This window comes from Crocuta crocuta, unplaced genomic scaffold, assembly GCF_008692635.1.
Source record: "Crocuta crocuta isolate KB4526 unplaced genomic scaffold, BGI_CrCroc_1.0 scaffold26, whole genome shotgun sequence".
Lineage (NCBI taxonomy): Eukaryota > Metazoa > Chordata > Mammalia > Carnivora > Hyaenidae > Crocuta > Crocuta crocuta.
Genome location: NW_027532249.1, coordinates 8,767,235 through 8,780,553, shown reverse-complemented (window position 1 = coordinate 8,780,553; position 13,319 = coordinate 8,767,235). Strand labels below are relative to the sequence as shown.

General features: G+C 45.3%; 1 protein-coding gene across 2 annotated transcripts in view; it reads right to left on the bottom strand.

Moving 5' to 3' along the window:
* Positions 1-1,905, bottom strand: part of DLGAP1 (DLG associated protein 1) — a 324,532-nt gene extending 322,627 nt beyond the window's left edge. For both annotated transcript variants that reach the window (XM_077778153.1, XM_077778154.1), the window contains exon 1: positions 949-1,905. In XM_077778153.1, coding sequence (XP_077634279.1) covers positions 949-1,905 — 957 coding nt within the window. The remainder of the gene's footprint in view (positions 1-948) is intronic.
* Between the last annotated feature and the right edge of the window lie 11,414 nt (positions 1,906-13,319).

Here is a 13,319-nt window from a genome sequence, read left to right as displayed (position 1 = left end):
AGATAGGTGTCGCAGGAGAGGAGAGAGGGAAAAAAGACACCGTGAAAAGGTAAAAACAGGAGGGTCCTTCTTAGGGAGGGTTATATTTGGGGAAAAATGACAATACTAGAGAGAGGGGTGGGGGCGGGAGAGACAAAAAGACTCTATGTAGGTTCAGTGAATGGAAGGATGGTAAGGAAAGAAGAAAAGGAGTGGCTTGCTTGGGGCTGTTCATGTGTGGGATTTACACGCTGACACTAATTGCATTTTATTGTGTAGATGCTTTCCCCCGCTTTTCCTTTTCTTCTCTGCTGTCCCGGGTCTCTGCAGCTGCGTTGGTCAGGTCCCCAAACTGGCTCCATCTCCACCTCCTCAGCACCCAGGGCATTATTATCCCAGTTCCCTGTGCTCTGGGGGTGTGGGGGGTGTGGGGGTGGAGAGGTGAGGATGGAGGGAGGAGGTGGGAGTGTGGTTAGCGTTGGCAGTGTGCTAACAATTTTGTTGGTGAAGATAGAGATCAAGATTCCCAAACAAATAGCTTAAGGCAGAATTTTACGATAAAAATAATAATAAAATAAAAGCCTCTGGATAGATCCTATTAAACTCTTTCCAGAATTCAAAAGATCATTGTTGACTTTTGTAAAAAAAAAAAAGGTGGATTTATTTTAAAATTCTGTGTAGAGTCCCCTTTTCTCTGCTCCCTATCCCGTGTTCTCGGAGACAAAAAAGGAACACTAATCATTAATAACTCCACGCCTTTATGTGGGCGTGCTTTTTTCAAAGCAGTTTTAAATCTCAAGATAACCGGAGGAAGCCGGTGGCAGTTTTGTTTCCTGAGAGGAGCAGTTGGCCAGAGAAATGCTAAACAATTTGCTCAGGTTCATGCAGACCAGACTAGGACCCAGGAGAAAACAGCACACAATGAGCAGGCACAATTTCTAAGCATCCATCCCTCGACCTAAATGGTACCTGAAGATACTGGCAGGAGCGTTCTTGTTGACACGACTCGGACTTCACCATGGCCTGGTCCATGTTAACCGACGCTTTCTGGTACACCTCCCTGGCCCGGCTCACGGTCAGGGTGGAGGACCAGGCGCTCTTCTTCAGGAGCGGCGCATCCAGGTTGACGGGCAGGTTGGCGCAGGTGGTGCACTTGACGTCATTGTTACTCCGGGAGGCCTTGACCGCCTGCTCGCTGATGGTGTTGTAGGCCTCCATGAAGTACTGCGAGGCCGAGCGGTCTGGGCACCTGCCCATGGTCATCACTCCCGAGGGGGCGTGGTAGATGCACACGTCGCCGTCCAGGTTGTCGTCGGAGCTCCACCAGCCCGGGGACGCGTTGGCGCGGGCCTTGGGGTCGGCGCGTCGCTCCTTGCTCTTGCTGCGCTTGCCGTACCTCACCGTCTGCGTCTCGTCGGGGCTGGCTTTGCCCCCGTTGACGCTGCCCTTGGACGGCCCCTCCAGGGAGTGCGACTTGGTGAAGAGCTTCTGGACCGAGTGGACCAGGTGGCGGATGCGGCCGGGGCTGTCGCTGCGGTGCTCCACGGCCGTGCGCTTGTACTGCAGCGTGTGGTAGCCATCTCGGCCGAGCGGCAGCTGCCTCTCAAACTGGTCCAGGAGGTTGGCAGGGATGCGGTTGGCCTTGGCGGCCAGGGTGCGGGGCACCAGGGCACACTCATCCTTCAGCTCCTGCTGCGACGTGTAGTGCCTGCGCGGGAAGGTGCTGCTGGCCAGCGGGTCGCTGAAGGGGCCCACGCACTCGGCCTGGAAGGAGTTCCGCTGCGTGTAGTAGGGGTGGTCGGCCGGGTGGTGCTCCACCGGGCTCAGCAGGTAGGGCTTGCGGTCCGAGTGGTGCGACAGCGAGTCGCAGGCCGAGTCACAGGTGACCCCGTGGTGGTGGCTGCGGCTGCCCGATAACCCTTTCATTGCTGATGGGCTGCAACCTCGGGGGTCATGGACACCCGGTGGTTAGGTTCCACACCCCGCCTTCCGCAAAGACCTGGGGGCGAGGAAGAACAGGAGAGGGAGAGGGGTTAACCCTGGTCTCGGTAAAGACGTGTTGCTCTTCTGAGTGCCGGCTACTGTGTGTGCTGGCAGAACTCATCACTGTCCTTGAAAGCCCCGTTAATGCCTTGTTGGACAAGCTCTAGCACCTGTGTAGGACAGGGAGCACCCACTTCCGTCAGGTACCCGGAGGGGGTAGGGGTGAGAGCTAGTAAATCCGGGAAAGAAAACTATTGAAAATGCTAAATGGTTTTAAAACCACTTGAAAGCAACCCCCCCCCCCCCCCCCAGGATTCCAATAGCTGGAGGTATCTTTCCTTTGCTTCTCTGGGTTTCGTCTTAACTGTCTGTTAATCATGAAGCGTGAACACCCGAAGGGCTCAGTTTCTCTGGGAAGCCTTTGCCGATGCCCCTTGCAGAGAGAATTAGTTCCCCTCTGTGTTTCCATGGCATCTACCGCACAGTCTCTCGGCTCCTATGGAATTGTTTGTCTCAGGCGTTCATCTGCTAGTTTAGTTCCTTCCTTGAAGGCCTGCTTACCTCTCAGTCACCTTTTTAGCCCCCTGCCCAGCCCCAGGCCAGCCCTGTAAACACACAGTGAGCACTCCATCAAAGTAAGTAAAATAAAGGTGGGCTGGGGGTGGGGGTGGGGATAAGAGAAGCCACTGGCCCCTTATAACTTGAGGATATATTTTTCTATTTTCTGACACATGCTTTCCTGTTAGAATTCTGTAGTAACAATCACAGCTCACAAATACCCCCAACACCACAGTAATTAGAATGGAAAACAGTAATGGTGGCAAATAAATCAGAGTTGTAGAGAGAATCTGCCCTTGTATTTAAAAAATTTTTTCTTGGAGTTTATTTATTTATTTTGGGGGGGGAGAGAGAGAGAGAGGGAGAGCAGGGGAACGGTGGAGAGAAAGGGAGAGAGAATCCCAAGCAGGCTCCATGCCGTCAGCACAGAGCTTGATGTAGGGCTTGATCCCACAAACTGTGAGTTCATGACCTGAGCCAAAATCAAGAGTCGAGTGCTTAAACTACTGAGCCACACAGGCACCCCTGCCCCTGTATTTCTGTCATTAGAGGGATCAAGAACTTCCCCATAGCAAACAGAGAGCAGTTGAAGGATAAGCTTGAATTGGCTAGCTTGAAATGGCATCTCCTCTTCCTGGTTTAAAGGTTTTTGGTTAAGTGTTCACAAGTGATAGGGAGATGGCCAAGGGAAAGGCTCGAAAATGTTCCCAAGGACACGAAGGGCCTGGACCCGAAGGTCAGCCCTGCTATTTGACAGGGCAGACTGTTTCCTTTGGGCTCCAACTTCTTTGGTAGCTGACTGAATTCCTATTAACAGCCTGTTTTGTTTTGTTTTGTTTTAAAGCTTCTTATAATACAAAAATTGTCATAATAGGACTTGTCCTGAGAAGCCAGCAGGACTATCCAAATGACTAATGTCATTTCAGATATTCAGACAGGGAAAGATAAATGGTTTAAGTTAAAAACAACCACAACAAAATAAAACACCCACACGGCCTAATGAAGAAAAATGCATACTTTTGAGAGGTCAGGTCTTGTCTATTCTATGGGCTGTCCTGGATGTGGGAGCTCCCGATAATGTTGAAAATCTTTATCCAGGCTCTGTGACTTGCCCTTTTCCCCCTAGTCTCTCAGTGTCTGCATTAATGGCTCAACCAAACTGATGGAGGGTTTTACTCATCAGAGTCTTTCAAAATTGGTTAGCCTACTAAATTATAAGCTCCTTGAGGGTAGCAACTATGTTTTACCCATCCAGTGCCCAGTAAATGTTTGGTTGATGGTGCGACCTCAGCAAGATATTTATTCGATGAATTAATGCATCAGTGCAAAATTTCTCCGTGTGCTCCATTATGTGATTCGAGTCATGTACACACACTGACTTGTAGCAAGGGAAGGGCCATGGCCAAGGAAGCGATCATTTCATGGGCATTCCGAGGACCAGAGGTTTCTGAGTTCAGGAGGAAGCAGGCAGGTGAATATTCCTTCTGCCACTGTGAGCCATCGAGTGCTGACCCTCCATGACCCAGCAGAGAACACCCCACCTCTTGAAGTTCTACCTGCTGTGAAGACAAACTACCAGCCGACTATAGGATGCCTAGACAGAAGACAGTCTGTCTGAAGGACAGAAAGAAACTGACACATGAAGAGACAAAAAAGAAAGAAGGACTCATGATGCTTGTGTGTCAGGAAGAGCCTGGAAACCAAAACTTGTCCACTGCAGAGAGCCTGGTAAAGGAGACTGTTGCATAAGATACCTTGGGGCTGCCTGGTATGACTTTATGATCCTCTGATCGGGTTGTGGCAAGGAGGGATTTAACAGGGTTATGTACATGTTTTTGGCAAAACAGTGGTATAAACTAATTTAGATGGAAAAATCCATTGCAGGAGGGAGCCTCTCTCTACAAAACAGCTCCTGTTGAAGATGTTTTTGCCTTTTAAATATGAACTTAAAGATTAAAAAACAAAAATAACAACCCAGGAGAGTTATATAGTCACATAAAAAGTCTCATGATTATACATAATAGAATCTCAACATATAAAATAATAATGAAATAATCCTTCAGAATTTCCTTCTGAAGCAGCCAGGTCTTAGGTGGATACTTTCTGCTAAGTAACATGAGAAATTGGCAAGAGCTGAAGACATGAATTATACATATTTACCCCACAATGGACAGAAGTATTTGAATTATGATTCAATATTTTGTTATTTTTAATATGTCCACAGCATTTCACATAAGATGGTGTTACCTGAGGACAAGCAGAGGGAACGAAGAGCTTTTGCAGAGCCATGAATGAAGAATTAGTTAAATGATGTAACCAATGATAATTTTTGTAAATTCAACACACACAGCATGATTTTTACTAAAATGTAAGTGGGCTATTTTCAGCATAGAGTTAAGCACTTATATTTTCTTGAGGGTAATAAATTGCACCAGGGATAAATAAGTTAGCTTTCCTCCTTCTTAATATTTGTAAAAGGATACTGAGATCTTAATCCCCTTTCTCTGTGATATGGGCAAATAAGGTCATGAAAAAATAGCAATAAACAATCATATACATTTCTAAATGCTCAATCTCTCTTCCTGGTCAAGGTCAAATAAACAACTTAACACCCTGGCACAGAATAAACATAGACAAAATATTTATTTTGTTTTTCGATAGAAAATCTTACATTCTCTTCTACTCTCCTGTCATGGAAAAAGGATGATTGATCAATTTGTGATTATAAGGTAAAGTGACACATTTGGTGACTTCCAGGAGAGTGGAGACAGATGATCTAAAGCCTTCAATGGTTCAGCAATTGCTGGGGGCACCTGCTCTCCCTTCTCTCCTTCCTTTTTCTTGCTCTTAAACTCCCTTTCCACACACTTCCTTCTGCCACTTCTTTCTTCCCCTTACCTATTAAGGTTTATAAGTGGAATCCACGGACAGTGCTTGCTCCATCCTGCAGTGTAACTGGGAAGAATTAAATGAGCATCCCTCATGCGCAGACAACTAAATGCACACAGCAAAACTGAACCTAGTGACCGAAAGGCTTATGATGTGCTCAGAGACGTGACCTAGTCATGAAAAAAGAGGAATAACCATTCTTATTATCTTCTGTATCTTCTTGGAAAAGGAAGCTGCTAGACCCTGAATCAGATTTTAAGTGGCCATAAAAGACTTCTCAAAATAGAAAGGGAAATTGCCTTTCATGCCTTCTCCTTTGGAGCAAGGGTGGGGAGTGTGGGTCAACATGCCTTCGTAAGGTCAACATGACTTCAGTGATCATTTTTCAATATATTTTTTTTTGTTCAGTATGACAAAATTGTGTTTTGTTGTCCTCCTAGATTTGATTTTTACCATCAGACCATATGTCTTGATTTTTGACTTGAAAAGTTTCTTGACCCTATTGGCCACCATGAGATGAGCTCCGAGTGTGAGGTGCGCTTGGTTTTCAAAGAGTTCCCACACCTGGAGCAGAGGCGTTGCTGTACCAATGATGACTAAAGCAAGAACCATCCAGCTCTGTAAAGGAAATTCTCAAGGTAGGTAATTTATTAGACCCGAGGGAAAAACAAAGAAACCACGTAGTAGAAGATGCTGACCAGAGGAAAATCGTCTTGCAAAGCTGGCAAGTCCTTATTTCATTTTGATTTCTGTGCATGTCTTTATTTAGAGCTGCTGTTCTTGATTTTTTTTACATGCAGATAGAAGTTGGGGCACCTGAGTGGCTCAGTTGGTTGAGCAAATGACTCTTGATTTCAGCTCAGGTCATGATCTCAGGGTCATGGGATTGAGCCTCATGTCAGAGCCTGCATAAAATTCTCTCTCTTCCTCCCTCTGCTCCTCTACCCTGCTCGCTCTCACTCTCTAAAGTAAATAAAATGGGACGCCTGGGTGGCTCAATCGGTTAAGCGTCCGACTTCGGCTTAGGTCACGACCTCACGGTTCGTGGGTTCGAGCCCCGCATCGGGCTCTGTGTTGACAGCTAGCTCAGAGCCTAGAGCCTGCTTCAGATTCTGTGTCTCCCTCTCTCTCTGTTCCTCCCCTGCTCACGGTGTCTCTCTCAGAAATAAATAAAAACATTTTTAAAAAACTTTAAAATAAATAAAAAGAAAAAAGTTAGAAAAGGAAAAAAAGAAGAACCAAGTGAAGGGTTTCCATTCTCTTACTCAGTGAAGACCGACAGCCAGGCCATCATGACTTGCTTTAGAGAGAACAGTGCTGGGCACCCTGGCCCAGGAGAATAGGGAACACTGTGTTCTGGTCTGGGGGGACATCAGGACAAAGAAATCTCCACAAATCTTTTCAGGGTCAGGTGGCCCTTTTGGCTTTCCTCCATGTGACCTGCCCATGCCAGGTGGTAACATTCAATGAAAGAGAAAGAAAAGATTCCCTTATTGAAGAGTATAAAGTAGTCTCAGAATAATGACTATGTTTCCCAGTCTCCCTTAAATGTGCGGAGGTGACTAATTCTGGCTGTTGGAGTATAATTGGAAACAACGGCGGCATGTGCGGTTTCTGGAAAATGTCTCTAAAGCAAGGGGCATACCCTTCTTCACCCCTTCCTTGGCTAGAACACCCACAGGGCAGGAGGTGTAAGGTACTGTCGGAGCACCACAGGATAAAGGGCCTGGGCACAGTGGAGTGCTATTTCTGCCCCTCTCTGCATCTCTGTCTTTGTCTACACCACTGTCATTTTATTTTCTGACATTGGCATTTGACCCTATTCCTAAGTGGGATGGGCGGTCAAGGCCAAATACTGAGGGGCTTTTGTAAGCAATCCTAGTACCCAGGACTTGACCTTACAGGTGGTGGCATTCCATTAGAGCGATTTAAACCAAACAGTGACTTGGCCCACTGTGTACTAAAGATTTTCCTGGCTGTGGCTCGAGGCTATGTAGGGGTGGAGAGAGGCAAGACAACGTAAAAGAAGCAGTTTTTTTCTTGCTTGGGTAGTTCAGGAGGAGGCTGAAAAGGAGGACTGGGCACCTCCCAGGAGGGTGAGAAGGTGGCCCACTGGGTGACCTCCTCGCTCGCATGCCTGTGTCCGCACCACAGTCTAAACACATAGGGCACTTTTTCTGCACAGAGCAAAATTCTGTGAGATGTGGATGCAGCTGTTTAACAGCAATTTTTTATTCTGTTAATAATAAATCCCAATTCATTTTGAGAGGGAAGAACTTTATGAATGCTCAACAGGCTTATGATTTTAAATAAACAATTAGTTTTGTAAAAAATAAGGGAATCATTTTCATGAATATACTACTGAAAAGTAAAGCCATGCCATTTTGGGGTAAAAGTCAACAGAAAACCGAACAGAGAGGTGTAAGGGTGTGAGTTAACATTGCCCAAAGGCCCACTTTTCAGATACTTTCTGACCTGAGATTGCAGCTGCACAAAATGGCTGAATGCCATTCTCACAATTTTTCTAACTTACCTGCTTGAAGATTTTCGTGTGTATCTATACTTAAAACAATACGAATACCATGAGAGCCCCTTTGAGTCAGCACGGTCAGAAATACACCAGGTATATTATTACTCAGAGTACAATGCTTCAGCATTCTTTGCGAAGCCATAGAAGCAGAATGTACTCTGGCTTTTCCATTAACATTAATTGCTGTCCCAATCATCTGTAATTGGGTTTTGTTTGTGAATCCCTCCTTCAGCCAGTCTGCTTTTACAAATAAATGCCTTTCGAGCATTTCCTTTCAAAGGACATGATATTGTACAAAAAACAATACAAAACAAAGAAAGCAACCTGCCAAACCTCCTCCCATTTGGTCACAGTAGGTAGCGCAATTACAATGGCCTTCGTCTTTGTACAAAGCTTTTAAAAAGTGGTTTCACTTAGACTTTTCAGCATAAAAAGGTGGAGGGTGATATATCTTGAGAAAGTGGTTAGTAAGTTATCATTAATTTTGGTACATATTTATTGCTGGTTGAGTAAAATCTCATAGAACACAGGAGGGGATTTTTCAGGCAGTACATTATTATTATCATTATTTAATGTTTTATTTATTTTTTGAGAGAGAGAGAGAGCGAGAATGAACAGGGGAGGGACAGAGAGAGACAGACAAAGAACCCGAAGCAGGCTCCAGGCTCTGAGCTGTCAGCACAGAGCCCTATGCAGGGCTTGAACTCAGAAACCGTGAGATCATGACCTGAGCTGAAGTTGGAAGCTCAACCGACTGAGCCACACAGGCGCTCCAAGGCAGTACATTATAACAATGTCACAGTATTATTTTGAACTGACACAGGTAGGAAGGTAACTGTTCTGACTCTCTGTGACCTTGGAGATGTGCTCTCCGTGGAACTGTTCCCATTTGGGTTTCTAGGGGAGGGTGTGGTTACTTCAGCTATACCTACAGCTGGAATCCCCTGGGAGAGAATGTGGTTACCGTCACCTGCCATGGCCAGTGGCTCTTGGGGAGGCATTGTGGGGACACCCTATCCTATGAGAGTAAAACACATGTCCACAGAATTTTCACAGAGAAGAGCAAAGACCATCAGTGTCTATTAAAAAAAGATGCTGGGAAAAATATGCAAGCCACTGATTAATGTAGGAGAAACAGGAATGATGATAGAATAAAACTGTCTAATGGGATAGAAGAAGACAGCCATGATGGAGAAAGGGAAAAATGAAAAAACAATGACAATCAAAACAGCACAATGCAACTTGAGAAGCAGCAGTAGAAATAGCCTCTGATGAAAACTGAGTTATTTTTGTCCACATCTCTCATAACTAGCTGAATAGTCTTGTGAACATGTACTGGCACATTCCAGACAACTTGCTTCAGAGCCAGACTCTGTATATTTTTTTTTTACCTGAATCAAAAGTTTTTTTCCCATAAATTTCCTTCTTTTAAATGCTACTGCTTTTCTTGCCATGTTCGCTGTACACATCTACCGAGTGATGAGGCACCAAAAGTACCTGTACTGTTCCCTTCTGTGGTGGCTGTTGACCTGACACCTGCTTTGGGGACATCATTTCCCCCTGCCCATAGTCTCTGTTGCTGATGTCCTGGCCAGGAATATGGAAGGCAATTACTACCTTCTCTGAGCTGATTGAACTGCATTTGAAGACCCAACTCAAGGGCATCCATGCAGAGGCTTAGCTGAGTTAATCAGATGCTGGCTCCCAGAAATTTAAATGGAAATGTTCCTAGACTCACTGAACCCTGGTGAGCTTATCTGCAAAGTCAAGTAGAGGAAAGGCCAGTATCGGCACCACGGGAAGCCAAAGTCGAGTGCTATTTGAAACTGTGGGGCAGCAGAAAAAAGGAAGCAGGGGAGGGGAGGGGAGGGGAGGAAACACGCAGAGAAGCAGATCTGGACTCCAGGTAGCCCTAGGGAAAGAAATAGAGAAGCTGTCCAGCATCCTTCTAAACCTTGTCTGGCCTCGTTCCCTGCCCGGAGTGTCCAGGACCCAGCGGTGTGTGGGAGAACCGTGGCAGGCCCACACGAGCGTACCTGTCCAAGTGCAGAGCCCCCTCCTGCCCAGCCAGGGAAACTGCAAACATAAGAGAAGCACCACCAAAGTGCTCTGTATCGCAGGGAGCCCCACTGGGAGTTCCAGAAGCAGCCCCACCAGAATCGGTTAAGGCATCTTTAAATGGCTTTTACCGTTTTACGTGTGTTTTGGCTCCAACAAACTATGCACGCTCATTCAGATTTTACATTTACTCTTTCAAAACCATCATCAGTGCCTGCGTGCACGAGAGAGAGGTGGTCAGCACACTGTGGGCGAGGTGGGCCATCTCTGCAGCTACCCCTTTTCAGCGCAGTCCGGAGTGTTTTCCTGCTTGTGGTCTGGCCTTCCTTGCCCCTGCAATGGCTGCTGCTGGTGGGAATTAGACTCGCAACTCCTCACACTCTGGTTCTTCTGCTTCCATTTGCACATAGCTTTTAAAGTGCTTATTTCTTACTCTATTTATCTAGCAGTTAGACTCCTTTTTCATTTATGATCATAATTTTTTCATTTTTTGGAACCAGTCTCTCCTTCCCCTCTAGAGTTCTACACCCTATCTATCATACATTTTAAACAAACAAATTCATCTCCACTAAACTTTCTGGAAGCACGGTTGCTGTCACAGAGAGCATATGATGACATTCACTGTCCCTTGGATTAAAATCACTTAGTTTTGACAAATAAGGACGTGAGCCTATAAGACAGAAGATGATAGATTCTTTCAATGTATTGGGCATGGAGTCAAATCAAATCTGTGCATAGGAATTTAATTCAACATCTACTTATTGAATAACTATTATTTACATGTAGTACACTGGGCACTGTAAAAAGAATGAAAGGTTCTTAATATTTCCCACCCACAACTTTTATTTTAAGAAGATTTTGATATATATATATTTATTTATTTATTTAGAGTGAGCAGGGGAGAGGCAGTGAGAGGGAGGGGGGAGGGAGAGAGAGGGAATGAGAATCTCAAGCAGGCTGCACAGAGCAGAACCCCACACAGGGCTCAAACCCACGAACCTTGAGATCAAGACCTGAACCAGAAATCAAGGGTCAGAGGCTTAACCAATTGGGCCACCCAGGTGTACCTCCCACCCACAACCTCTGTCTCTCAAGTTTCCACATTCTCTTCTCCTCACTTCTGCTCTCCGATAGCTCTCGGGACAGTTTCTTCTGTTCTCTGGTTCCTCAGCAGCTCCCTTTTCTCTAGGTGGGTCAGACCCCAGAGTCTCACTTCCTTCCCTTGCTGGCCTAGGAGACACATCACCTCAAACATTCTTTTGCAAGCACCCTCAGGCCCTCGCTCTGTGATCCTCCTGCCTCATCTGTTCTGGAGAATATAAAACCAAGGAGTGATGTCACCATCCTGTGTTCTTCCACACAGGGCTGTGTGTCACTGGGGACAGGACTGGTGCCATGACAAATTCCCAGTGTCCAATCTCTGCTCCACTCCCCAAGGTGGATTGGGAATGGTGTCGCAGGTCTCCTGCTTCTGTGGCTGCTGTTCCAAGCCCTTGACTCCCTTTATCATGTCTCGTCTGGACTTGGTTGGAAAAAGAAAGACCGTAACCAACAAATACTAAATGCATATAGAAAGGAATGGTTCCTGTGCCTCTAGTAACCATAATAATGATAAACATGTTTGAGCCCCTATATGCCAGGCACATGGTGACCACTTTAAATGCATTATCTCATTTCATCCTCAAACAATATGTGGTAGGGACTATTCTCTGGATAAGAATACAGACTACTGAAGATGAAACAACTTGTCTGAGCTAATTCAATTGGTAAAAATTTGAACCCACTGTGCCCTTAGCCACCAAACCATAATGACCTTGGAGGGCATACACACTCTGTAGCACTTTCCCGTAATCCTGACGGTGTGACTTGCAATGTGATCTTTCTTATCTGAACATGCAATTTTTAGCTGTAAGTTCTTTCCAGACTTCCTACATTTTTACAATATTAATCTCAACCTTTGGATAGGACCCAGAGTGGAGATTTTCACGATCTAGACAGCCTTGTCTCCCCTCACCCCACCCCTTATGCCAGCAGCACTGGACTCCACGTACTTTTCTCCATATGCCACGCTTTCCTGTGTCCTTGTGCTTTGTGCTCTCTCAAATACTCATTGCTGTTCACCAAGCCAATTCTCATTCCTCCTTCAAGAGGCAGTACAAAGACAGCCTCCTCGGAAAATCTTCCCTGAGCTCAAGGAAATACGGAAGTGAGAGGCCTTGTCTAATTTGTGATCTAGTTGAGGAAATAAACCACACAAACGTGAAATCATCTGAGAGTACTGTCAGTCAGAATCTAATCGAACCCTAGAGTTCAATTGTAGAGTACATGTTGCATATGTAATGCACCAAGAAAAAAGCTTTTGGAAAAAAAATGTAGAAGCTACAAAAGTTAAGGTTGAGACCTGGGAGGTTCAGGAAATCCAGAGAAGCACATCCTTCAAAGCTGAGGTTCTTAGGACAGAGTACAGTGCTTACCGTGTATTTTGTTCAAATCTGACTATTTCATCTCCCCTCTGGATTTTTTAATGCCTTCTACCTCTCCTCTGTTTTCTTGCATCTTTGATGACGCTATCCAGATGTGAGTCACATTGTCTGAGAGCTGCAAATGTGGCTTGATATTTAGACCTCTGTCTGGGTTCCTTTCATTGAACTTCTCTTTGATATTAAGCCCGTGGAAGACGGTTTTGAGAAGCAGGTGTTCCTACTTGCATGGTTTTTACTGCCTGGATGTCACTGACCTCAGCAGAGTGTCTTCTGAATCAGGCGTCATGGAGGAAACCCCTCTTAGGTCTCGGCATTAGCAAAGCTGCGTGTTTGACAAATACTATGTAATCTTGCAGGTACCGTGGTCCTTGTAAGATGAGTGTGTTTCCACACATGCTTTGAATATCAGGATGTTTACTGGGAAATTTATGACAAAATGGTAGGGTCTCATTCCTTTTTCCCCTGATTTTATTCTACTTTCATTATGTTTCTCTTGGCTATATCCTTTATCTCCCTTGATGGGCTATATAATCTTGTAAACTGATCCTTTGTAGAAAAGTTGGAGTAGGGGTGGAAAGTCTTTATTTATCCAGATATCTCTGTATTATGTAAAATTAAATACTTTGTTAATACATATTTTTCTTTTATGTGATACAATCAGTTGACTACAGCAATGGTTCTCAAACCTCAGTGTGCATAAGGGTGAGCTGGAGGGCTAGCTAAGACACAGATCACTGGACACTGTCCTCAGAGTTTCTGGGGTGGCTCCCAAGAATCTGTATTTCTTTTTTAAGAATCTGTATTTATCACAAATTCCCTGGTGATACTGATGCAGATCC